Genomic DNA, 27,981 nt, shown 5'->3' with positions numbered 1-27,981 from the left:
ATAGGCTCTGTCCCCTCCAGGCAGAGAGAAAAAAGACTTATTTAACACAGCAAGAGAACACCTGACATGAAATCTGAGTGAGACAGAGCCAGACAGAAACACAATGGAGAATAGAGGGACAGTGACAATAAAGAGAGGCTGTGGGGAGGAGGAGGAGAGGGATAGAGATGTGAGAGTGAAGAGGAGAGAGGATAAATAAAGAAGAGGAGAAGTAAGGGAAAGACAGGACGGGTGAGGAAAGGAAATGAGAGAAAAGAAAGGGTGGGTGGGGGGGGTATGAGATTCCCTGTTGGCCGGCCCCAAGGAGAGCTGCGGGGCTGACTGAGATATGAAAGGTCTTCTTGCCCCTAATGACTGTGCTGCCTGGTGAGGCTGTGAGTCACACGGCAATGTGAGGGAGATAAGAACACTGCCAGGTCCTTTCAGTCAGCTCTCTGGGCTCAAATGAATGGATGTGCAGTGTGTGCAAATGCACCGACACACAAACCAATTCAGAGACACACGCACACTACATTCACACACCCAAAAGGGTACGACAAATATGGATTTCTAAAAGCCAATTTCTAGTTTTTTTTTCTTTTACTAAAATTTGACTGAAAAAGCAATTATTTTCATTCCAAATAGCAGTCGATTAAGAAGTGAGAAAGTGTTGGAACTGAACATATCTGGCAATAATCCTGTAAAACAACACAAATAAAGCCTCCAAAATATCTGTACAGTCATTTTTCAACACTCTGCAATATTTTAGAGTATCCTGTGCAGTCTCAATCCAAAAAAGATTCACTTTTGATGCTTATCACGTCAGTTTTTAGTACCTTTCCTTTCTCATTAAACATTGTGTCTTACAAATTTAAATCCATTTTTTACAGTCATGATACAAAAGAACAGGGAGCCACTAATTACAGGATTACTCCATACTGTTGTTTGTCAGAAGCACCACAGGGTGCCTTTAAGCTACATTAAGTTAATGTCACAGAAGCTACTCCATATTATGGTACAGCGCATTCTATTGAAGTTCATTTAAGAGACCGTCTCTCCATCCATTATCTACACCACTCTTTCTGTTTCAAGTTGTAAGTGGGCTGGAACAGATCCCAGCTGTTGAGTAAAAGATAGGCTACATCCTGGACAGGCTGCCAGCCAATCACAGAGCTTTATATATAAAGATAAACAGCAAGACACACTTATATCCACACCAACAATCAAATTAGTCACCAGTTAACCCAACAGAAGGAGCTCATCCTAGGAAGGGCCCGGGGCATGCTCCCCCAGAATTTTTTGCTAATCTGGCAGTTCAATGCACTATTTTTAAAAATGAATTTAGATTTTAAATGCCAGCAAACCTATACATCATTGGGGCAAAAATGATGCAGTTCCGCCTGGAGAAAAAAAATAAAAAATATATTTTGAAAAAAATTCTAATCATTCTCAAATTTTCCTTATGATTCCAAAATCACAATGCAAGACATGAATGAAATTCCCATGTTCTGACCAGCAGAGTCAATTTTTAAAAACTTATTATAGTGCATTTTGCATTGATCTCTCGTAACACGCAACAGCAACACATTTTTCAAGCTTGAAAGATTTGGGGCTTTTAAAAACATATTTGGGGCCGTTAAGCTCCCTACTTACTCCAACTCTGATCACTGTTGCTGCACTGATATTAGCACTGCTGTGGTTTAGCCATAGGCCATAGGTCCACAAGTTCATTTTATACAAAGTTATAAAAGGTTGCAGCACTTGTGGATGTTAATAAACCTTTTCATGTCTAATCACTGATCTACACCCAGAAAGAAGAACTCAAGTGTTTTGATACTAACATTTCCTTGGATCATATAACAAATAGTGGCCCACATTTATCAGTTTGACCTCAGAGAGGACCGGAGCATGGTGCCAGAGTAGTACCAGGCCATGGCCCAAGAGTATAAATGCGTTGGTATATTTGCACTAGGGCTGAACGATTTTGGAAAATAATCTAATTGCGTTTTTTACCTCCAGTATTGCAATTGCAATTTGATATGCGATTATTCCTTAACTTTCTTTTATTCCTAAACAAGGGCTGAACAATTCTTTAAAAGTGTCTAAATCTTATGATTTTGAACTGTATTGTAAATTGGATAAGAGTTATTGCATTGAAGTGTTTTTGTCATTCTTATATTTAATGAGAAAAAGTATATAAAAAAGGTAGGTATCTGAAGGTGAGATATTTTGTAGACTATTCTAAAAAAATTGCCCCTAAATGATTGCATATGTCATGCATAACATCTCTGCTGCAAAATAAAAAAGTTTTAAACTGGTGTTTTAACACAAATTTCAGGTCAAAGAAATATTGCACCCATTGTGATTTGAATATTGCAGTAGCCATATTGCGATTTAATCTAATTTTGGGTTATTTGCCCAGCCCTAATTTGCGCCCGTTTGTTGTTCGCCAAATTAGCCTGAAATCATTAACAGGAATTCTTGCATCACTTTTTAACCCTTTAACTCTTGAGCCTTTGGACACGTTCTTATTTTAACTATAAATGGCACAGAACGTGTCTTGTAAGTGCTTTTGCCCATTATTCTAGAGTACTTTAATATCTGGCAGTTGTGTACAATGTACTGCATGTTTAAAAAGTGTTTTTTTTTAACTGTTTAAATTAAAACTGAGTTACTGGGCTCTTTTCTTATTTTAAACCATAAAAGGCCCAGAAAATGTCCTGTGAGTACGTGCTTTTGCCCATTTTTCCACAATACTTAGAACTTTTAATATATGGCAGTTATTTACATATTACTGCATGTTAAGTGTTTTAACAGTTTAAAATGAAGAAACACAAAAAATGGGGGAACTTTATGCTAGAATCTTAGTGGGAAAAGGGGAAATTACAGAAATAACTGCATGCTGGCTGTAAAGCACAGTTTTGTAGCTTTCAGAAACTGTTTGAATTTTTTCTGATAGCACAAACGGTCATGCAATTATGGTCATGTAAAGTGTGCTTCAACAGCGCGTCGTCGAGGACAAAAAAGGGTTAAGCAGCTTCACACACAGTCAGTGGTGCTGCTGGTGGAAATAGACACATATTCTAGAGGAATTATTATAAATATTCACTCATCACACGGCATGAGGATTTAAGATAACTACTGGACGTGGCCCAGAAAGCATGTCCCATGTACCGCTGCAACTTCCCTTAGAGAAAAAGCATCTCTTGGCTATAACGCATCAACCTTGAGAAGATATATTCTTTATATAGGGTACATTTTATATTAAAAACCAGAGTTCTGCATTTTCTATTGCCTTATCAATATTATAGTGACATTGTCTACAGCTTCTGCCGCAGAGCTTTTGTTTTAAATGCATTGAATAGCTGGAGTATTGTTATTCCTACCTTCCTTTTGCTGTTTTCATCGTCATGATAGAGGTCAAGTTGAATTAATATTTTACAAATAAATACAACACAGAGGTTTTTTCACAAACGCTCTGTAGGTGGGATAGTCAACCCTCATGTACATCACTTTTAGAGCACGCTTCATTTAACGAATGTTCATACATATTCATGGTTTTTGAATGTTTTCATGTCCTTTGCGTCTCAGCCCCACATATATATGAACACAATTAAAGAGAAGAATCCCTTTGTATACAGTTGTCGTTTTCTATGTGCCTCCAGCTCCCTCCATCCCTCCCCTTCTCCTCTTTCTCCTCCTCTTCACCTCCTGGAAATGTCCTGTTCTGCTTGGGGGGTGGTTGTGTCAGATGTGACACATCCATAACCTCGTAATTGGTTTTGTAATTAAATGTTTCTGCCTGGTTGATCACAAAGGACATAGTATTCTCCCTAATTATTCTGAAAATTCAATATCTTGATTCTTTCCTCTGTTTTCCTTCTTTTATGTTGACCAAACGCTTGTTGATGAATGCAACAGTTGGCCTTGCTGTCACTCACCCTGCATATTTCTGTCAGATTTTCCTTTGTCCTTTGCTTCCCCCCGTTATTTTCACCCCCGTATTTGCCCTTTTCATCTTTTGCTGTCATCCTGTCCCCTTGCTTTTTCTCCTCACATGAAAACAAAAGGGAGCAGGAGATAAGAGGCAGAGATGCTCCCGTGAGGTGGCTCTGTGCCAACACATCCGCCCATGGTGGCATTGCATGAACATGCAAACAAAGGCAATTCCATATAGAGCGCTTTTAAAGAGCGGCCGGGCATCGTTATAAGCAGCACTTAGCGAGATTGTTTGATCAATATTGCGTTGATCGTGCTCTCAGAGGAGCTCTGGGTTTTTCAATCGCCCAACCCAAATGCTTTTTCTTGGTCGGACGAGCACAAGATTCAGTTTCAGAGACATTTTTTGGCTCCTAAATGAATCAATTTTGAAATACCACATGTGGAGTCACTTTCATTTCTTGTAGGTGGCGTCCTTTTGTTAATCTCACCAATACCACATACCAACTGGTATGAGGTATCTTGGATCTCTGCCTTTCATATAAGTGTGCATGAAAGCCTTTGGTATGTGTTTAGTAGTAGGTTATTTTTGTCTGTATTAACAATCTCCACTACCAAGAGAACATATACACAATATATAATATATAGTATACAGTATACTCATGAATAGAAAAAAAATGCATTTTGTAAAAAAAATAAAATATAGTGACAAAATTAGCAGACACTTGTAGACAACACTTTCACTGCTAAGTTAAATTCAAAAAACAATTAAAGCTATTTCATACAACTTCTGAAAACATGTCTGTTTATTATTGAATAAATAAAGAATTTAGAACATAAAAAATACAAACAATACATAGGTAGGTTGAAAATACCTTTTTGATGTACAATTTCAATATCTATCTTCTTTAACTTAAGAGTAGACCAAAATTTGATTTCTGTGTGTTACCATTGGGGGTAACGTCTGGTTCCCTTGCTATTTCTCTTAATATATAATCTGTTGGTCTTTAGCATTCATTACTTTACACAATCTTCTCCAGGATTTAAAAGTATCTTTTATGGATTGATTCTCTTCTTTAAACAGTGATTTCTTATTACTTGAAAAAACTAATGTGCTAATTTGACTTGCCAACTTAATAATAATAATAATAATAATAATAATAATAATAATAATAATATATTTAATTTATAAAGCGCTTTTCATAAAACTCAAAGACACTGTACACTGTGGTAAAACAATACAGACACTTAAAAATTAACATTAAGCGTAGATAAAGCCAACATAAACAAACAGACAGACAAACACAAAAGACAGAACATCACAATCACAGATTAAAAGCCATTCTAAAAAAGTGAGTTTTCTGTAGTGATTTAAATGTAGGTAAGTCCGTGCAGTTTTGAATATGTGTTGGGAGAGAGTTCCAGAGGGAGGGGGCAGCTATGGAGAAGGCTCTGTCCCCCCAGGTTTGGTGCTTGGTTCTAGATGGTGGGGAGAGGAGATTGGAGTTAGAAGAGCGGATGGTACGGGTAGGAATGTGATGGTGGAGGAGGTCAGTAGGGTAAGGGGGGACCTGTTGGTTTAGGCCTTTATAGGTGAGGATGAGGAGGATCCTAAATTGAATATGGAAGGGGATGGGGAGCTAGTGGAGTTCTTGTAGGACAGGGGTGATGTGGTCACGGGATCTGATGTGGGTGAGGAGGCGTGCTGCAGAGTTCTGAATGTGCTGGAGTTTACTGAGGGTTTTGGAAGATGTGCTACATAGAATGCTGTTGCAGTAGTCAAGTCCGGATGTTACAAATGCATGAATCAAAGTTTCCTCTGCAGGGGAGAGTAGTGGACGGATGCGAGCTATGTTTTTTAAGTGGAAGAAGGCGGTTTTGATTTGTGAGTTGTGTAACATGCTGTTGAAATGTGAGTTGGGGGTCAAAAATAATTCCAATGTTGCGAATCTGAGGGGAGGGAGATAGGGTGGATGAGTCAGTGTGTAAGCTGAAGTTTTGGGCAGATTTGGTGAGGGATTTTGGGCCAATGACCATGATTTCAGATTTGCTGTAGTTTAGTGAGAGAAAGTTGTTGGTCATCCAGGTTTTTATGGCAGTGAGGCAGTTGTTCAAAGTGGAGTGTGTGTCTGTGGTGATGGAGGTGCTAGAGATGTATAGTTGCATGTCATCAGCATAACAATGAAAACGGAGACCGCGGTGATGTATGATATGGCCGAGGGGTAACAGGTATATAATGAACAGGAGAGGATCAAGCACCAAATCCTGGGGGACGCTCTGCCACAGAGGAGCTGTGGAGGAGGAGCAGTTATTAGGTCCTGTCTTACCGAAGTTTAGCATAGTTGCAATGAAAAAGGTTATTCAGTTCATTCGGTATAATAATACCAAGGTGTCTTACATTTTTCTACCCCATTTAAAGTTGTTTTTTTCATTTTTAAAATCACCCTTCAATGGTTTTCCAACTTCCATAGCTTCAGTTTTGTTTAAGTTTAACTTATATCCAGATAGTATTCTAAAATTTATAATTTCATCTAGTAGAACGGGTAGTGAATTATGAATGTCGGTGAGATACACTATAATATCATCTGCATAAAGGGCAAGTTTAAACTAAAACTTAAACCTTTAAACATAAACCTGCCCTTTAAGCTAAACATGCTGAGCTGGCGGAACATTTTTCCAAAAGAAATCTATACCTAAAGCAGTTGTGCAAACCAAGATGAGCTCTCTGAAATTGGTTGGCACAACTTAAATTTTTCAACTTAAAGATTTCAGAAAAATGTTCCTCAATGTAAAATTGCAAAGATTTATAAATATCCCACCATCTACAGTCAATACTATCTTCAAAAGATTCAGAGAATGTTGAGAAACACAAATACTAAGAAGATTTTAGGGAAATGTCTAAGTAGAGATGTGCATGATTGTAGCATCAGCATGACTTATTTTCATTCACAAAAATGTTTGAATGAAAATACATATTTAAAACAATGAACTTGCTCTGAAAATTATAAACAAGTAAAAATGACGTCAGATGGAGAATATAAAAATCAAGAAAGTGAAAAAAATGTTGTTTTCAGTTTGAACGTGTTGGTAGTTGCCCTGACTTTTAATTTGACCACTGAGCTGTCTGTGAGTTTCAGTGAAATGAAACATTAAGGAGCAGAGGTGGTGGAGGACCTATGTTACATCCATGGGGCTACAAGGATACGCTGCAGTGGATTAACCAAAGTGTACTTTGGTTAAGTGGAAAGAGACTTGGAGATCTACAACACTGGATGACATGTTCACTTGCTCAAAAATTACAAATGTAAATATTAACTTTTTGGGAAAAAAAATCCCTATCAAAGGCTTGCTTAAGCACGCATACTTAAATTAGACTTGGATATGTACCTTTTGTTCTTCATTTATCCCTGAATCCACTGCTCTCACAGGCTGTATCACATGCATTGATCACGTGTGACAATCCGCCACTGTTTCCTCAGCAGGATGTCAGTCAGAGACATGACCTGGGAGAGTCAGGTTAAGTGTTGTGGTTAGGTTTTGCGTGTGTTTGTCTGTTTCCACCAGGGAGTGCGGATCAGCTGACCCTCGATCTGTAGGTCTTGCTGCAGGTCAGTTCCACCGCTGAGGCTGCCACATGGCTGACTGACCTGGAAAACTGTTCCTTCTTTTTTCTTTTTCTCTGTTTTCTTTCCTCTCTGTCTTTTTCTCTCTTCATTAATTCATCTCATCTCTATCATCTCTCCTTCCCTCCTTTTCTCCCTCCCTCTGGTGCTTCTGTTTATTTGTGGCCTGCGGTGTGCCCACTCAGAATAACCATCAAACAAGGACGAAGTGTTGCAGAGGGCCGTGGATTAGCTTATACATGCTGAGTAAGACCGCAGCACCCAGATCAGCACATTGCTGCTAATTTGGTAGTGCTGTTAATTTATCCTCCGCCCACATGTCCACACACATTTTTTGCTGTCATGGAGAGTCACTGTTTTCAGTCAAAAATTGTACGTCAGGGGTTTTTCTGGAAATGACAAGCCTTCTGTTAATGAGCGAAGAGGAGGGTTCGCCAAAGCTTTGAGTGTGTGTTGTGTATACAGTATGTGTGTGTGGGAGACTTTCTGGCTTGATGGCGGCTCTTGGCAGCGCAGATGCTCTCTTCTCCCTGGTCGCTAACATCAGGGGACCAGCCAGGCATGTAATGGAAACTTAGGAGATTTAGAGGAGCTTGCTAAATACAAGCCCTGATGCACTACCTTAGATGGCTCCAATTGTACGATCATTACTAAAGCAGGTCATCATGATAACTCTTCTATTTTACAAGTATGAAAAAAGGCCTTGTTGGCATTGAAAGCAGAGAAAAAAGACTTTACAACTTCTGAGCCTGTTTTGCATTTCAGTTGGACCTAGCATGGGAATGCTAATTATAGCCGCAGGTATACTTTGTGTTTGTTGAGGTTTTTGGCCTAAAAGGGATCATTAAGAGAAACATTAAGCTTGTTCTTAAGCCAAATGAAAAAGGTTGTTTATCATGTCAGACTTAAGTTTGAGTTCTGGACAAAAAAGATGGAAAGCAGATGCAGAAGGTGGAGCCCCCTCTGCTTTAATGGTGTCAGACTGCTGCAGGTTGTTTTGAGCAGATGTGTTGTAGCAACAGAACTTCTGACTGTGTGAGTGTGTGGGATCACTTTTAATTTATGTGAATGCTTTTGGATCTGTGTGTGTTAGGAAAAATGTCTGTCAGTGCAAAGCATCCAAGTGGTGATGTCTGCACTTGCTCTGTCAACATCTGCAGAGGAGAAATAGTTGGCTAACATGAGCATTTAGTGCAAGATTAAAACCATGCTGCATACATTAACGCACATACATATGTGCACCATCTCATTCTTGAAATCATGCCTCCATTCATAAATGTGTCCATATTTGCTCTCCTGTGTAACTCATCTGTGCTGCAGATTAATTTGCAGAGCTCTGCCACTGTCAGTGAGAGGATCAGGGGGAGGAGGAGGTGGGCTGCAGTCTGGGTCTCGGGGAAGGCTTGCCAGCCAGCACAGGTGGCGTTTTGTCTGGATTCTGCCCAGAGAGCAAGGGAGCAGAGAAAACGGGGGAGAAAAGCAGAATCAAGATGTACAGCATTTGTATTTATATGAAATTGTTTGATTCCGTGATTCACTGCTTGATCCTTTGTAATTGGTTTAGTTTTTATAAATGTGGAAAACACTAATCCTGCTGGCTGAATTGTGCCTTGTGCCTTAAAGGAACACCGGAAGTGCCAAATTGCTCCACTGTAAAAAAGAATATGGGTTAATGAAAGGCATGTTTATAGCAAGGGAGAGGATTTTATTGATTTATTTTTAGTCCAAACAAAAGTCAATACTCCATAGAGGAAATATAAAGTATGATCTCACCCTTGTTTTCATCTTGTAGTCATGAAATGTTTCATTTTATGTGTACACGCTCTGCCAAATGAGTACATCGGTGCAGGGGTTTGGCTCCCCTCTCTTAGATGCTGGCAGCGGGACTGGGTTGTTATTAAGGGTGCTTCATCAGGCTTTGTGATTACAGCTCTGACCGAGCTGACAGACTGCAGCCCCACCAACCAACAGCATGCAAATGATTCTCACACACGAGCACGCATCTGTGCTGCGATACAAATGTATGTGCCAAGCAAACATGAACACATGCTGTACGTAACACAGACATGTAGATCTGTGCTCTCTCTGTTTGTCACAGAGTGCTGTGCCATTGGAAATTTACACCTAACACTTGACACGCCCCCCTCCACCCCTACACAAAGTTGTCGTACTCACACATGAAAACACTTCCTTCTTCTTTGCAGTTGAAAATTGAGACCCCTGCTGGGAGTGAAGTGGGAAGGTGGAGGGGTTGAGGGTGTAGGGTGGAGCATCTGGAATAACACTCACTCTGCTCTCATATCTCCCGCTACCCTCTGATCTCTTCCACATATACACACTCACAAACATGCACATGCACATTCTGGCTGTCATTGACAAATCTGCTATCATCACCATCGCTTAGATCGGGCACTACTGCTCTTTCTGATGACATCAGTGCCGCTGGTAGGTTTGAAGTAGACCCCATCTGGTGTTTGTGTTTGTTCATTGATGTGTGTGTTTGGGTGAGTGTGTAGCAGGACTGGTGCCATCCTGGCTGGGACAGTAGTAATTGGGGAGGGGGGCTGCTGGTGGGTGGCTGCTCACAAGTGATCTACTGTACATCAGCACTCAGTCTACACAGACACTGCTGTCTGAGCTCTTTGTCAAGGTCGATGATGTGAGTTAAAAGGAACATTGCAAACCAACATTAGTATCTTCAAGAGTTCATTTGCTAAAACAGTTAAACACCATTCTGCTAAATATGAACTAAGAGTTAAACTAACACTTTCAATTGAGCTGTCTTCTGATCTAAAATTAGTTTTGGTGCAAAGTCCGGTGAAACCTGTGGGAAACTGGGTCAAAGTTCATGTTTTGCAGGAGAAGCCGTTAGGAGCCGCTGTTCTTTCTTACCACCAAAAGCGGAGTTATCTGTTTTTGCAAATGAACTCTTCGCATATTGCTTATACAAAGAAACACTTGGTTTCTACATTTTGGTGATACTAAAAACAATGAGGTTGATACTAAATAATTTCCAATGCACTGAACATCCCCTGAAGTTCAGTTCAATCCATCATCAAGAAACGGAAGGAATATGGCACATGTATGAATCTGTCTAGATCTGGCTGTTATCACAAACTTAGTGACTGTGCAAGAAGAAGACTAGTGAGAGAGACCACCAAGACACCTATGACTACTCTGAAGTAGTCAGACGCTATGCCTTGGTGGACACCAAATATGATCACAAACACACAGTCCCCACTGTGGAGCACAGTGGTGGCAGCAACATGCTGTGGGGATGCTTCTTGGCAGCTGGCACTGTAAGGCTTGTATGATGACTGGGAGCATACAGTGGAAGCTACACAGAAAATGTTTAAAGACAGTAAGGTGAATATTATGGAGTGGCCGAGTCAAAGCCCAGACCTGAATCTAACAGAGAATTTGTGGCTGGGCTTGAAAAGGGCTGTGCATCCTGACAGAGCTGGTGTAGTTTTGCTAAGAGGAATGGAGTAAAATTGCAGTGCCCAGATGTGCCAGCCTGATTAAGGCCTATCCACACAGAATCAGTGCAGTGATTGCAGCCAAAGATGCATCTACTAAAAACTGACTTGAAGAGGGCAAATATTTATGCAGTTACTTATTTAACATTACATATATTTATTGAATTGACAGGCTGATTGAGACGTATCCACACAGACTCAGGGGTGTGATTGCTAATCATAAACCAAGTACACAGTAAAAAGATTGCATAGCTGCTATCACCACTTAGAAGCTCTAAGTTCTACATTTTGACCATTAACACATTGGTGTTTTGGATCCAAATGTGACCGCATTTGAGGTTGATCCCAGTTGATAGTATTCCATAGCTGTACCAAAAGAGCATACCCTGTTTTAAGCCATTTTAGCTCTAAATGGGACCAATATGTACAATATAAACATTATACTTGAAGGAGACTTTAAAACAAAGGCTAAGACCAGAAACTTGTCAGGAAAATGTTCACTGAGATACTGAATAAAATTAAAATTGGTTTTATGGCTGAAGCCAATCTGGGCTGTCCTTGGGCAAAAGGCAGGGTACTCCATGGACTGGCTGTCAGTCAATCACACAGGTGACATTAGGATCAGAGTTTTGTTTATTGCTCTGTTAAACAAGTACTTCACATAGACAACCATGAATAAAACAATATGACGCCACCCCACATTCTATGCACATGGTAAAATATGTCATAAATAAAGGACTCTGTAAACACAGATGTAGACAAATGAAGTCCTTCAACATCTCTGCGTTAGTTCTGTTTTGGGAACCAGCATGTATGTCCTCTTGTTATACACAGTCTATGATCTGAAAGTAACAAGATACTGGATCTAAATCAGAGAATCTGGGCCCATCAAGTGATCCAAAAATAAATGAAGGATAAAAGCTATAAATAATACACTTACAGGTCAAAGAGTTTGTCAAAATGAATGGGATTACAGTAAAATGGATGGCTGATAGAAATATCTAAAAGTTTTTCTGTTGTTAAAGTAACTGAAACCAACTCTTTAGCTGCGGCCTTGTATGATTAACCCAGCAAAGTGTTTACACATTTTAGTCATTTCCACTATAAACACAATGACACACTATACTCTTGTCGAGGCAGGGGATGAACTTGGAAGTAATTTTTCTCGGTTTGACTTCACTAACATTTATTACATTTTGGCACTGTGGGGCAAAAGCAGCTATTAAGTCTGGCACTGCTTACATGACTTCTCATTTCAAAGAATGTGCATGCAAGAATGAGAGAAAGTGTGGTTCGGGTTCTTTTGGTCATTAAGCGTGGTTTTATGCAGTTTGACGCCTGGCGGAAATTAGCCTTGAATCTGCTGCTTGTTTTAAAACCCTGTCACTGGTTTGGATTATCGTCTGCCAGTCTTCAGCAGACATGCAGAAGTAAGTGTGTGTAGGGTAGACACTTATTCCTCTGGCTACGTTTGGACTGTTTCAATATGACTGACAGCATTAATGGGGTGGTAATTCTGCACATCAGGAAACTGAATAAGCTTCATTTCACAGTGCAGTTTTGGATAATCAGTCGCTGAAAAATAGACCAAAGTTTCCCTGTGTTCTCCGCCGTTTTACCTTCTTTCTCTTCCCTTTCTGCATATTAAACTCCTTTTATTTCTCTCTTTCTTGCAGGATGAGTGCCGTAATTTCATGAAGGTGCTGCTCAGCAGACAAGGCGGCCTGTTTGTGTGCGGGACGAATGCCTTTAACCCGTTATGTGCCAACTATACTGTAAGTAAAAGGATATACCTTCTAAACCTTCAGTATTGTCAATCTTAAGTCATTATTGATGAAATCCTTTTCCAGGGCCGCCACGGAGTTGGCTGGGCCTCTAAAAACAGAGAGAATGGGCCATCAGTTTTGATTTATTGATGATGTCAGTGCATGTGTGTTGGATCAGTAGCACTGGTGCTAGTGCCCTGCTCTCATTTGGACCTAAAAACTGTATCAAACTATAGCTGGGTTCTAATGTTTTTTTTTATCTGTGCTACCTATTAACCCCCTTTTACCACTTTTTATGCCCATTTTTACCACTTCTAACTAATTTTTTGCTGTTAGTTGCCCTTCTGTGCCACTTTATGCCCAGTTTTGCCACTTCTTTTTGTCACTTCTACTACATTTTTGCCATTTTTCAGCCATTATTGTGATTTCTCATCTGTTTTCCACTGTTTTGCAACTTTAAACCTATTTTTGCCACTCTTCTTTTATACATTTATGCAATTTTTGACATTTTCCACCCATTTTTTCCATGTAACTTTCTGTCCATTTTTACCACTTTTTACCAAGTTTATGCTGCTTTATACCCATTTTTGCCTTTTTTTGGCAATTTTTCAACATTCTTTGTGGCACTTTTATCCCATGGTTGCTGCCTCGAACTTAACTTTGCCACTTTAAACCAACTTTTGCAGAATTTGGTCCATTTTTACCACTTTTCAGCTTTCTGTCCATTTCCCCCCTGTCTTTGTGGCACTTTTATTCCATTTTTGCCATTCTTGCCCATTTTGCCACTTTCTTTTGGCACTTTTATCCCTTTTTTTTTCAAATTTTTTGCCTGTTTTTACCACTTTTATTTACTTTTATCCCAATTTTGCCATTTTCACCAATTTTTCAGATTTCCCCAATGTTTGTCACTTTTAACCAATTTTTTAACCTTCTGTCCAGTTTTTCTATTTTTTTTAACCCATCCTTGAAGCTTTCTGCCAATTTTGTCATGTTTTTTCTGCACTTTTATTCCATTCTTGCCAGTTTTTGCCCATAACTACCACTGTTTTGTCGAGCCTGCCCATTTTTGCTTTTTTTTTTTTTTTTTTTTTTAACTTTTTTTTTAACTCTTGCCAACTTTTGCCACTTTAGGCTCCCCTTGGCCATTTTTGTTGTTTCTTTTCGGCACTTTTAACCAATTTTTTCAGCTTTTCCCCTATGTTTGCCAGTTTTAACCAATTCTTGCCACTTGTCTTTTTTACCCAATTTTGCTGCTTTCTGCTCATTTTTGCCACTTTTAACCTGTTTTTGTGCCCGTCCACATTGTCATTATTACAAAAAAAAGGTAATTCTGTTTTTTTATTATAGGGCCTTATATTTTTTTGTACTACGGCATAAGTAAATAAATAAAGTTCATTTTATTTGTTGCTTGAATTAGAGTGATTATTATTTGGGTTAGAAATAAAATGTGGTTCTCATAGCTTAGATCTAAAATTGACCATGATTTTGCTGACCTCTATGGGCCCCCGGCTGGCTGGAAAGCTCAGAAAGCTCTCCCCTTTATCCACCCTTATGTGCGGCCTTGTCCGCACCCCAAACAAAGGCCTTGCATAAATACATCTGTTTAGATGAAAATTTATGGCTTGATTAGCATTGTATGTTCAGCACTCCAGGCAGTGTTGACTTCCTTCCCAGGACTTATTTATCAGTGTTGTTCCAGCACCTTGTTCCTCCCAGATATAACAGTTGTTATTTCTCGGCTGGTAAACTTTGTGGTCTGTGGAGTTTGTTATCAATGAGAGTCAGAGAGGCATAATCAACAAGAGCACAAAGAGAGGAGAAGAGGAAGAGGATGGTATTCAGAGAGTAAGGGTTCAGACGGACGTGACTTGTTTTGCTGGTTTGCTTTCCTTTAAGGAATCAAAAGTGATTCCCCAGCTGGAGGCCAAATTAAAAAGATGCCAGGGTTCAAGCTACAAGTGAACATGTGGACTGACCTGACTCTCTCAATTAGACACAGAGTTGTATTTGTTCCACTCTCTCTAAAATATATCTGTCAGAGTTTGAAGGTTTGTATCTTGCTGCTAGATCGTGCTCCACATCCCGGCCAATCCCTGCCTCACTCAATTACAGTAACGATTTCAAAACTTGTGGAGAAGGAACTACGCATAAATATTAATCTGCAGCTCGGCTGATTTCACATCATCCTGCAGGAATATTAACTGAGGGATGAAGGCGTTTTTGGTTTGAGAGGAGAGAGAGGGAGAGAAAAATCCTTTCACTATCAAAGGCTTTTTCAGATAAGTGTTATTTTCAGTCTCTCACATTTCAAACGTAGTGCAACAGTGGAACGCGGAGATGTACCTGGCCCATTATCTGTCAGCCGCTAATGACACTCTACAACAGAGTGTAACACACCTGTCTGTGCCTGATAGGCCGTCTGTTTCTCTGGGGACTAGTTAGCAATGCTAGCTACTGTTTTATTTATAGCTAATAAAATGACAACTATGAATTATTTCAAGCGTAGAATGAGCCTATGCTGCTGAAAATGTTTGTGTACACAACTTAGAGAGATGTAGAAAACACATTTTAATATTTGTGTGAGTAAAAAAGGAAACTTGAGAGTGACTTTATGTGGGTGTATAGACCCTTTAATGTTTGCGTACTTGTGTGAGTGTGTGTTTGCTTTATTTATGCATGAGACTGTGATTCTCTTGTTGTTGCTGCTGGGCTTAATTGCCACCAGTGAATCATTAGTTTGCACTTACAGTAACACTCCCTAATTGCTCCTCTGTTTGTTGTTTATTTTCATAATGGTAATGTAGATTCATTCATACTTTCGGAGTTTGATGATTGATGTGCATATGTGTGTGATCATTTTGTAACAGGGAGACACTCTTGAGATGATAGCAGACCCTGTCAGTGGGATGGCCAGATGTCCATATGATCCTAAACACGCCAACGTAGCTCTGTTTGCAGGTAAGACACCTCTAGTCTAGTGTCACCTTTATGTGCTGGTACTGATGTACTTCTGGTACTGCTTACTAATGCAGTGATAAAACATAACCTTCTGTCCGAGTGTTTTGTGCTCTTGAATATGCTAAAGACAAGCTCACCTCACTTGATTAAATCAGCTTGTCTGGATCCGTAAATATAAAGAGCCGTTTCATTACAGAAATCCTATTGTCCTCTAATATTAGCATTATTAATATTTTCATTTAACAACTGCAAACTTGAAATTATTTACTAAGCAAGACTCTCAGATTAAAACAATGCTCACTCCAGCTTTTTTTTCCCAGGTGTGTTTTTAGCAGCAGTTGTTCCAGGGTGGACCAGGGGTTGTGCAGGAAACCTTTAAAATCCCTGACAGTGAAATCCTAAATTTGTGTCTAAACACATTAGAAATGATAGATTAATGTTGCTGTAAGCATGTGAAAACACTGACATCTATGTGTGACTAAATTTTGGATTCAGACTGTTTGAAAGTTTTTCACCTCTGTCCTGGTTATGTTTGATTTTGGCATGGCAAGTATAGCGTCCAGTGAGATCACAGGCAGTGTTAACTTCGTTGACTAAAACTATGACTAAAAATGTTCATCAACAGCCTTTTTTTCTATGACAAAAACTAGACTAAGACTAGCCAAAAATAGATCTTTGATGACTAAAACTGACTAAAAGTAAGTTTAGATGACTAAAACTAGACCAAGATGTAATGTGGTTTCGTCAGACGTTCAAAGTCCATTATGTTTCTCCATTGTGGGCAATTCTGTCAAAATACAATGCATCTGTATCTCCTCTGCCTCTCAGCTGAATGAAAGCAGGGACCCCAGGTTTGGCAGAGTGCATAGAACACACTAACATGAATTGGTACCAGATTTAGGCAAAAAAATAAATGCTTGGACTTAAAGTAAAGACTAAAATTTGAGTTTTCGTAGACTAAAACCAAAAAGAGCAGAAAGGACTATAATGTGACTAAAACTAAAAGACATGTAATCAAAAAACTAAGACTGAAATTAGAAAATAGCTATCAAAATTAACACTGATCACAGGCCGCTATGGGAATAACCCTGCTCCCTAACACTACAACGATATAAAGTCACAAGCAATTTTTTCTAAATAGTCTGCTTTAAGCTGATGTCACTGCCTTCATTGAAAATAAATAGCCAGTTAAATGCCGTGCTATTATTCACTGTGAGGTAAATTTGCCAACTCTACCAGTCACGCTGGTCTATGAGTTGTTAAAAGCATCATAACAGATTTGTGAGAGAAAACATACTTCTGTCTCTGCTCTGGCACAAAGCCAGAAAGTTGCGCTCTGGCTATAGTTCACTGTAAGGTCAGGGGTCAGGCTATTTGCTGGAGTGCTTGTATTTGTTTCACTTGAACAAGGCCCAAAAGGATGAAACATATTACCTGCTGAGGGTGTGTTTTTAATCCATATTTCACTTGTACTGCAAGTGAAACATGGATTAAACGATTAAAAGAAGTGGATTGTGGTTTTGTCTCTCTCAAAGCAGCAACACTTTAATCCCTCCTGGCTTTTATCGTCCTCATGCTAAAGTTTAGTAAACTATCCCCTAATAGACTCATTCTATTCTTGCCAAGTCTGTCACAATAAAAGTCTACAATGCTAATCATTGTTGAAGAATTTTATTTTGAAGAGCAACATCAGGAAATGAAATGTTTTTAGCAGCAACTTTACGACAGCTAAGTCTTGTAAACAGGAGCGAGATATAACTTCACATAATTTAGAAAAATGAGATATAAGGAATAGTTGAAGTATTAAATGCAGGATGAAAAAATGAAACTTCGAGAAAAACTGTACACCTGTCATGACGTAAATGTGATTGTTTCTCTAGTGGCTTACAAAAGAGAGTTTTAACATAGCAGCATAGTAGACAGAGGATTCCTCCATTCAGGTTGCAGCATTTTTTTAAATCTAGGAGGACTGAATTTCTCATGAATTGGGTGTGGCTTCAGCACACTTTACGGACATGCCCACAGCATCCTAGAGCAGGTTATACTGGCTAATTTTTCATGGGTTTGAAGATTAATTTGATCAACTTAGGGACCCACTGACCTCCCTGCTCCTCCACTTCTCCATGCTGTTTTCAAAAAGCCTCTGGGTGTGAAAGCAGAGGGTCAAAGACATTACTGATGCAACACGAATACATTTAAAGGATATGCATAAGTAGATAACACCAGTATAAAGTGCTCTGCACAGGCTCTGCTACAGCATCCTATCCTGTTTCATACAAAGTCATGTGCATAATTTTAGACATGTACAGGGCAAAAAATTCATCACGGGCCCGAAGTGCATCAATCTGGGGCTTCCAGGGTCAAGTTCGACACCTGTTGACATGTGTGTCAGTTGTCAGCCAAGGTCAAGCTGGACGACATATCTTTTGTTGGGGCCTTTTCACCCCTGTTAAGACCACTGGCAATTTTCAGGCCCTCTGGACATCCACAGCACAACTAGGGGCTTGTGGCATCCCTACTAACCACTAGGACAGTAGCCTAGGTCGTGCTTACTCCCCACATCCACACCTACCTCCACCCTAAAAGTGTAGACTTTGCTATTTTTCCAACAAATTATTTTACCATGCCTCTGGTGATACGCAAGAACATCCAGAGCACAACCGGGCTAATGTCAATCCCTCCTCTCGCTCAATAGTGCCCTTAGGCAGTTTACCGGACAAGTCTGCACCTTATTGAAGCCTCAATTTTTGGCCCAGACATACCTAAAACTTATGCACAGTACTGTAACTCAGGAGTGCTACCGTGCTCAGGAGTGCACCAGCTATTTGCTTACAACTTTGTGAAGGTGTCACAACACACCTCATAAATCACAAATATGGTGCATTGCACTAAAATGTATGTATCTCATTTTGCAATTTTAACAAAGTATTTATCTATATTTTCAAATCAGTAGATATTAGGGCATTCATTTCTGTGTTGCTTTTTATTTTGCATTACTTCTTGTTTAATGGGTTATACACTATAGGCTGTACCAACTATCACAGGTAGTTCTAAATGACAATTGGATCAAACAGTAAGCTGTGGTTCTATTACTACTGTAAATAAGGGAAATCTAGAATTATAAACCTGTGACTTTATGTTAATTTTTCAAAGATTAATCAAACCTTGAAACTGAGGTCCAAACTGACCTCTGTTAACCATTACACTGCTAGTCAGTACTTTTAATTGTGATTTTGAACACAGATCTGTTTCAAATCCTTCAGGCTGGTGATTTTTATATTGTCCATCAGTTTTTCCAGGTCATTCATTTTTTTGAACCCACTGCAAACTTTGCATTAATGTAAACTCTCACTCAAGATTGAACTGATGAAATTTTGGATGTCATATGTCTAAGGTCAAAGTTGTTGAGCCAGTGTTCATCCTTTGCTTGTGAATACTGTCAGTTTTGGAGGCCTAAGGACAAGGTCCTTTGGCTACATGTTTATCCCTTGCTTTATAAGATTTCTACAAATCACAGCACCACAGAACCCAGCCCAGTGGCATATAACCACCAGGTAAGCTAAGAAATATACATAGGAATAAACGTCTTTTTGGTATGGTAATGTAAATAGCCTACGATGCAACTTTCAGGGCAGATTATCAGACCAAAACAGGTGCTCTCTTCGAACACATCCTCCAGTTCCCCAATTCCCTCCTTCAGCCCACTATTTCTACCCCTCCCTCACTGTTTCACCAAGTGGGAGACAGAGAACATCAGTTTAGCACTCATAAACATCTCAAAACAAGATTCTGTGTATATTTCAAGAGGTTATGTATTTCAAAGTTTTATATTCTGTTGGTTCTCCTTCAGTTTTACTCTTGTGGTGACACTCCTGATTATGCCCCAAGAAACAACATCCCTTAGGACCATCTCTTCCCCCACACAACGACAGGGGGAACAGTTGAAGAGGGAGGGGTTCACATGAAAAAAAGTTGCGTCAAATGTGTTTGAGCTGGAGATAGAGCCATCCTGTCATTGTGAACATAGAGCTTAGAACAACAAACCAATAAGGAGCTCGATCTCAGTCATTTTATTTTTATGTCTTTTCATTACTAGTATGTTTAATGTTCCTATATGCTGTATATTGAGTCCTTGAAGTAGATAGTGGAGGTAAAAAAGGACAAATATTTTTCATTTGTGTGTACATGCCAACTTCCTGCCAACCCTAGGTCAGCATGCCAGGTTGCTGCTGACGTTAAAAGACGTCTGTTCTTTGGCAGGCTGTCCAGCTTGCTTATGTTTGTGTGTGTTTTGTGTGTTTCAGAGGGGAATCTGTTTACTGCCACAGTGACAGACTTCCTGGCCATTGATGCAGTGATCTACCGGAGCCTTGGGGACAGTCCCGCTCTGCGCACCGTCAAGCACGACTCCAAGTGGTTCAGAGGTACAGACATGTGTGAAAATGCATTTGTGTGTGCTTCTTTGTGCTTTTGAAGGTGTGTTTGTTCATGTGTTCATAAATGGTGGTGCAGGTATGCAGCTTTCTCAAGTACATCTTCTGGTAAACATTGTGTCTGCTGTTAATGTTATGAGTGTGGGTCTGCATCACTTAACAGCATGCAGAATCGATATGTGTCAGTCGTAGAGTGCTGAGTCAGCAGCCTGACAGCTGAATGATCATTTCACTGGACATGGGGCTGTCAAATTTACTGCTCTCTGACAGAGTTTGAAACATCTCCATGATGGTAAAACAGTAAAAAGAAAACTTTTGTTGGACGTGTTTGTTGTAGCTGGTCCTCAGTGTAATGTCCAGAAAAGCATGGCATGAAACCGAGTTCTCTAAGACTTCAGGGAGTCATAATGCGCTTATTGTTTAGTGTGAAATCCCCTTTCAGCATGTAATGAAATTAAACATGGCCTGTGCCTTGTTCTCACTGCCCTCATGTTACCTCGGTGTCATGAGAGCGAATGATACATTGCCAAATGGAGACTGCCTGCAATGTGCTCTCTCATGATGCATTTACACTTCATTTAACCCTTTCCTTCTGTTTTTGTGCTTCTCTTTCACATTACAGAGCCCTATTTTGTCAGTGCTGTGGAGTGGGGACCTCATATCTACTTCTTCTTCAGAGAAATAGCCATGGAGTTCAATTACCTGGAGAAGGTATGGTTACTGATCTGATGGAAAAATGTCCTCCTCTTCCTGAGCTCTCAGTATTCACATCAAGGAGCTGTTTGTCTGCTCAGAGCATGTTTTATCTTTTAAAAGGACTGTAGAGGAATATCTGAATGTGTTGTTGCACAATGAAAGCACAGACAGCCCTAATATCTTTCTGCTGGCATTATTTGAATGTCAATACAAGTCTCCCTCAGCTTGACTGACCTTTCAACCTCATATTTGTTTATCTGCATATCTAATCTGATAAATCACAGTCTCAGCAAACAACTCATGTCTGTATTAGCCTGAGAAAAGCTTTTGTTTAATCTGCCAGAACTGAGGATACATCATCATTAAAAAATAAAAAGCCATTGTCTCTAATAAATTAAGATTCATGTTGAACAGCTTGCCGAAGGTCTCTGGCCTTGACGTGTTTACAGAGAGAGAAGTAAATGGATACTTAAACAGTATCACAGTTTAGTGGATTTAAGAGTTCAAAGAAGCTATTTTGAAATATACTGGCATTTTCATGAATAATTTACATTAAATTTAACATTATAAAACAATGATCTGTCGAAGCAGGGTTTACCCATTGCAAACAGCATGCAAATAACTTCAGACATAACCCTGCTGTTAGAAAGAGCTTTTAGAAGTCTTTTTGAAGATGAAACTCAAAGATCAGGAGTGTAGCTCATCAGTGGAGTTATATGATGTTATGCAGAAATGCCTGCAAACATATTCAAAAATGTTTTTTGTTAAATCATTAGTCACACATATGACTCGTCACAGGTTGTGGTTTCCCGTGTGGCAAGGGTGTGTAAACGTGATCAGGGTGGCTCTCAGCGCGTCCTGGAGAAGCAGTGGACGTCGTTCCTGAAGGCTCGTCTGAACTGCTCCGTCCCGGGTGATTCTCACTTCTACTTTAACCTGCTACACTCCACCAGCCCAATCATCAGGATGCACGGCAGGGACATCATCCTGGGGGTGTTTTCCACGCCAGCTAACAGGTAGACAAACAAAGTTTTCCTTTTCCTCTCAAAACTAATAGATAGTTAAAATCTGTAAACCCAATTGTTGGAAAAGATCAAACCCCTGTTGGATGAATTCAACGTGGAAATTCACCGAATATACCTTTATCATTTTTTTTATAGTACCATGCCTGCCCTCAGTATTGGCTAGGCCACTGACAAACTTTGAGAATGGGCCCTCCCCAGTTATGGTTTATTGATAGTACCAGTATTTGTGGGTTGGATCAGTAGCATTACTAGCATGCATCCTGGTGGACAGTGTGTCAAGCTATTATTGTGTTCTAATTTTGAAACCATTTATTTTTGCCACTTTCTTGTACCTCTTTTAACCACTTTACCACCTATTTTTGCCATGTTTCACCAATTTTCTCCCTTTTTACCTACTTCTGCCACATTTTGATTCCTTTTCATCACTTTTTAACAGCCAATTTTTGCCCCTTTTAACACATTATGCCACCTTTTTAACCCTTTCCACAACTATGTCTGCTGTTTTTGCCAGTTTTAACACATTTTTGCCAATTTCAGGCTATTGTTGCCTCAACTTACCCATTTTTGTCACTTGTTAAAAGGAACCCTGTATGATCAGACAAGTTCATCTTTTTGGATAGATTTTTATATCTCTTGTATGTATATTGAACTGAAAAACTTACTGGATATCTGCATTTTGAGTAAATTTGAGTTCATAAACTCACCAGGATGCCGCCATGTTTTTGGTCTGATCTGCTGCTGTGACATCACAGTTCTGCGCACTCCTTGCCATTTTAATGCAGTAACCGCTGTTTCAGACTGACAGCCCATGAAGGCTGCATCTCAGAAATGCAGCTAGTCTTATGCATGGAGAATTTTAAAATTTCAGGTCTCTTCTATTTATTATTTGCACCATGAGCAGTTATCTGTCCATCAAGACAGGAAAATGGTAAGTACAGAGCCATATTTACCTTCTTGTAGCAAATATTTATGTCCACATCTGCAGAATATGTTTGAAATCTGTTTCTCGATGAACCAGATGAAGGCCACAAGCTAAAATGCATCTGTTTGATAAAGTTTTCCCCAAACATCGAGTCTTTATGAAGCTTTCCGTTTCCACACGGTTCAGGTAAAGGTAAACAGTACGAAAGCACTTCCATTTTGCGCTTTTTAAAGTAAAAGTCTCCTTTAGCATTTCTTTGGAGAAACTCTGTTCGTATGTACATAATACTTTTTATTTTGAAAAGCTCCCAGCATGCTTCCACTATACACTGAATCCATTAACTTGCAGGGAGTTTTACTGAGGTAAAATGTAGGAGGAATGACAGAGCTTTGACAGCAGGGAGACAAAACCAACACGCAGAAAACTTGTGTCAGCAACAGCTGCAAGCAGCAAAACCATCTGAAAAATGGTTACTGCTGGCAACGGTGAGGAGCTCATAGGGAGCGCTGCTGAACTGTTACATCACACTACCAGCGCGGACCAAAACATGGCGGCCTCCCGGTGAGTTTATGAGCTCAAATTTACTCAAAATGCAGATCTATGGGGTATTTAGAGAGATTTTTAGTTCAATATACATTTGAGAGGTACAAATATCTATCCAACAAAATGAACTGATCATACTGGTTCCTTTTAGCCCTTTTCACCATTTTGTCTGCTTGTTTTTGCTACTTTCTGCTATTTTTTTGCCCCTGTCAAAAATAAAATATGGTTACCACAGATTAGCTTTACAATGGACCATGATTTTGCTGCCCTCCATGAATGTGGCTTCGGACCAATGAAGAGTGGTCCAGTTCTTCTTCCCCTTAGCCCATGTGAGATACGGTCTCGACACTAGGAACATGATGCTTGTAGCATATTTCCTGAACACGTCTGTGTGTTCTGGCTCTGAACACATACTGCATCCTCAGTCCACTTCTTGTGAAGCTCCCCTTAGTTCTTGAATCTGCTGAGCTCATCCCTGTTGCTTGTGCACTTTTTCTTACTACACTTTTCCTTCCAGTCATCTCTCCATGAATATGCTTTGATACAACACTCCGAGAACACACTGTCCTTTCAGTGACCCTTTGTGGCTTACCCTCCTTGTGGAGGGAGGCAATGATTGTCTTCTGTAGAACTGTGAAGTAAGCAATCTTCCCCATGATTGTAGTTGTGTGTACTAACCAGAGTGAGAGAAAAAAGCTCTGGAAACCTTTGCCAATTGACTTTTCAACGATATTCTGATATTTTGAGATAGTGATTTTATTTATTTTTGTAAGCGGTAAATCATAATATCAAGATTAAAACAAAAAACATCCACAAATATTTCACTTTGTGTAATTTAACTTCCTGAAGTAAATCACACAAAAGAAGCCAAAGGAAGCACTCTTGTTTGGATAATTATGATATCTGGTATATTATTTTTAAAAATGCCAAATGCCTATTCTGGCTGTTTTCTCCCGTTTCTTTCAGCAGAATGATTTTCATCATTTATTTGTTTTTTTTAGTAGACTTTTTAAATATTTTTACCATTTTTAGCCAGCTATTTTTTTTTATCATTGATTCATATCTGTTAGATATTCAACTAAATATTGCTGCTCTCTTGGGAACTCATTCGCACACTCCTCTAGCCACTGAAAACTGGGTGTAGCATCGTCTAAAAGGCCCTATAAATTCCTTTAAAACTTTGTCAGTAGCACATGAATACAAAGTAGTTCCCTGTTTTGGTATAAATTAACTTTTTAATCTTTTGCCATTGGAGAAAGCATACAAGGGTTTCCTTTATCCTCACATCACTGAAGTAGTGCAGCACTAAACAGATTTATTTTATGTTTTTGACATTAAAATAGGGCGGTGGAGAAAAGTGAAGAGAAAAAGAAAAGAACTGTTTGCTGCTCTTCTTCTCCCCTTCTTTCTCTCTATCCCTCCCTCTCTCAGCACTGTCTTGGCTCTGAATTATTTAACTAAGTTTTGACTTCACACCAAAGATAATACAAACGAGTTAGCCCAAATATTAGTTGGGATGATTCTGTCCTCAGAAAGTGTAGGAGGGCACGTTATTACCAAAACCTAAGTAAAACTACTACTGCCTACTACTGCAGCAGAATCCTGATGTAAAGCTGTAAACAAGTACAGGCGGTGGCTGGAAATCTGAATTAATACTCAGCCCTGTTTGCCATCATATACGAAGCTTTGTTTATGCGTATATCATGCATGAAAACTTGAAAAATGTTGAGAGATTTCAGCTGGAGCCATTTTCAGAAAGACAAAGGTCTTCAGTGATACTGGATGTTTTATTTTTTAAGAAAAAGCCTTGACATACTACCCGTGGAGACTGAGACAGACACCTGGTGTGAAGCAGCACTCACATGGCTCACCTTTAAAAATATCTGGGACCACCGATGTCTGTTCTGTCTTTTCCTATGAAGTCAGAAAGAATGAGGCATTCTGCGGGTAAAGCAAAGCTCCAGGGAAATGGAAGTGGCTGTGTGGAGGTATAAAGGTTACTGCAGGGGGGTACAGAGTAATTTAAGACACATGGAATGCTTTCATTGAGGACAAAAGGGTGATTTGTTGAAAAGACAAGATTAAATTGGAAAAAGCTGAGAGGAGAGGAGGGATGTTGTTTGGTAAATGGGGGATTATTTGCAGAGCCAAACACAACACAGACAGCAAACTAGAGGTATAAGAATGAAGGTATGTGACTGAAATACATCAAATCTCTTTTATGGTGGGATATGAATTTGCTCCCATATCAAGAGATTGTCAGAAACTGACTGAATTTTCTTAAAACAAGTAATAAAACTACCACCTGGATCAGATTCTTCTTGTTGCAACCAGAGCAAATAATGAAAGGACTGTCCTGATACTGTGACACTATGTAATCCTTTTGTACTTTGCATGTCTTTCCATATTATAAAGAAAACCATGGTACTTACTCACTAAGGCACATTATCATGTATACGTGTGCAAACATCCCTCAGGTATACTTCAAGTTTGCTTGCACAGAGATGCAATTCTCACTTCAAACATGGTATTTTTCCTTATGTTGCACTCCAAGTGGCTTGACTCATAAAAAGGTATTCAAAGCGTTGTTATAATTTTCCCTGATGGCTCACTTATCTCGCCCTATCTGAATGGCCCTGATAGCACTTACTGCATCTGCTGTGGTGCAAGCACATTGAAGCAAACATGCCTGCAACTGCCTGCTGTTTTCCTCTGGTCTGGAATCAATGGAGTACCTCACATGAAGGCAGAAAGCAGTATAACCACCACCTGTGAGTGGCCCCAGTATAATAACACATCTAGTTTATTATTATTATTTCATTTGGAACAGAAACCTATGGCAGTGTTTCTAAAGCAGTCCTTTAAAAAATCCAAATATGGTGTTTCAACACAAAAACTCCAGAAAATTTCCCTAAAGTAGGTTTTGTCCTACCAGCCCCCTGTAAAACTCCATGTTTTTGCAGGGTAAGCTGATGTATGAGTACAGCAGGAAATTTTAAAGGAGAATAATGCAGGTTCTTAACCACTCATTGCTGAAGCAGGAAATACAAGTAATATGTAGCATTTGTAAACCCCAGTTCAAAATAAATTATTTAAGATTTGGATAAAAACAAAATACAGTGATTTGTAAATTGAATTGAATTGAATTAATTGAATACACCACAAAGGGAAGAAATATAAAGTTCAAACTGATCAACATTGTTGTTTTCTTAGATATATGCACACATTCTGATGTGATGCTTGTAATGTTCTGAAAAAAAGTCGGGACACTGTGTTACATCACTATATTACAGCACACTTTAGACACTACACTGTAAAGAAAAACTGTTTCAACTTAAAAATCAAATTGACTGAAATTGATATACTGATATTTTAAAATGACTTTGGATTTTAATTTTCAAAAACTGTCCTAGTTCAGCCAACTTCCATTCTGTCTATTGCAAGGTGTATCCTTTTGACTCTTATTCATATTTCAGTTCAAAACTTCACATTTTCCGAAGTAAATCAATTGAAGTACACTGTGAGACCAAGCAGCTAAAAGTTATTTAAAATTGAGTTAAAACTCCATAATATCCACTTCAGCTGTTTATGTCTAAGTTGCTTAAACACATTTTTAGGTTTAAGTGAACAGTGCTCAATCACTCTAGGCAATTTTTGTTGTACTTAAATTATTTGACAATCATCCCTTTCCCAAAATGCCTTTGGGAATTAGATACTTTTGCACCATGAGTGAAGTTATGCCCTCAGTTAGAGAAATGAGAGCATGTACAGTGCTTAACAAATTTATTAGCCCACCTGTCATATTTGTCTCAGAGACCATCCAGCATCATGAAGTGCTTTAATGTGGACTCTTTCATTTTCAGTGAGCTCTCCACGTTTTACCATTTTGAACAGGAATGAGGGATTTCAAACCGAATTCACCCAAATTTGAGCCAGCCCACTGGGCTTCTCTGAGAAGTCAGAAATTAATCAAGCATAACATTCAACCACTAAAACTCATTTATCTGTTCAGGAATGCAAGTAAATAACTATAATTTGACATATTAATCAAGAAATATTAAAGTGCTTTACTATTTTTTCAGTTTTTTTGTAAATTAGTAAATATAAAAAAATCCTTATTCATATTCATATTTATGATAACAATAATAATTATATTTTAGCATTAAAAATATCATTTCCGTTAAAGAGCTTCTACTTATTGGTGTATTAACCATTGCAGAAACATAAAAAATGATTTTGGTAATTACCAATGCTGTTAATTTAGGGCAGCTGTGGCATAAACCTTACTTTGTGTCAAGCAATCACAATATACAATGGATGGTGTACTGATCATGATTGAAGAAGATTCCTTGTTCAGTGTGCTTCTTTCAGTGGAGATAAATCATACTTATACTTGAAATACCTGCTACAAAACCAATACTCTCTTTTGATTATTACTTAAAATTTGTACGTAATCAGTTTCCTCTAATATTTTATGTTCTGAACCCATCAGAGATTGCAGTGTATCTTAAGTATTTTAACCTCAGTCTACTCAAATAATTTATTCCCACTACTTTAAAATTTTGACAGAATCAGTTTCAACAAAATTTTTCTTATAAAATTAAGTACTGAAAGTAGA

General features: G+C 39.0%; 1 protein-coding gene across 1 annotated transcript in view; it reads left to right on the top strand.

The window, feature by feature from the left end:
• sema6bb (sema domain, transmembrane domain (TM), and cytoplasmic domain, (semaphorin) 6Bb) overlaps positions 1-27,981 on the top strand; it is a 228,068-nt gene that overhangs the window by 113,922 nt on the left and 86,165 nt on the right. The window contains exons 6-10 of the mRNA XM_041790994.1: positions 12,697-12,795; positions 15,654-15,744; positions 20,049-20,168; positions 20,800-20,888; positions 21,672-21,889. Of these exons, the coding sequence (XP_041646928.1) occupies positions 12,697-12,795; positions 15,654-15,744; positions 20,049-20,168; positions 20,800-20,888; positions 21,672-21,889 (617 nt within the window). The remainder of the gene's footprint in view (positions 1-12,696; positions 12,796-15,653; positions 15,745-20,048; positions 20,169-20,799; positions 20,889-21,671; positions 21,890-27,981) is intronic.

Source organism: Cheilinus undulatus, linkage group 7 (genome assembly GCF_018320785.1).
Source record: "Cheilinus undulatus linkage group 7, ASM1832078v1, whole genome shotgun sequence".
Classification (NCBI taxonomy): domain Eukaryota; kingdom Metazoa; phylum Chordata; class Actinopteri; order Labriformes; family Labridae; genus Cheilinus; species Cheilinus undulatus.
Note: the sequence above shows the minus strand (reverse complement) of the source record. Positions and strands in the feature narration are given on the sequence as shown.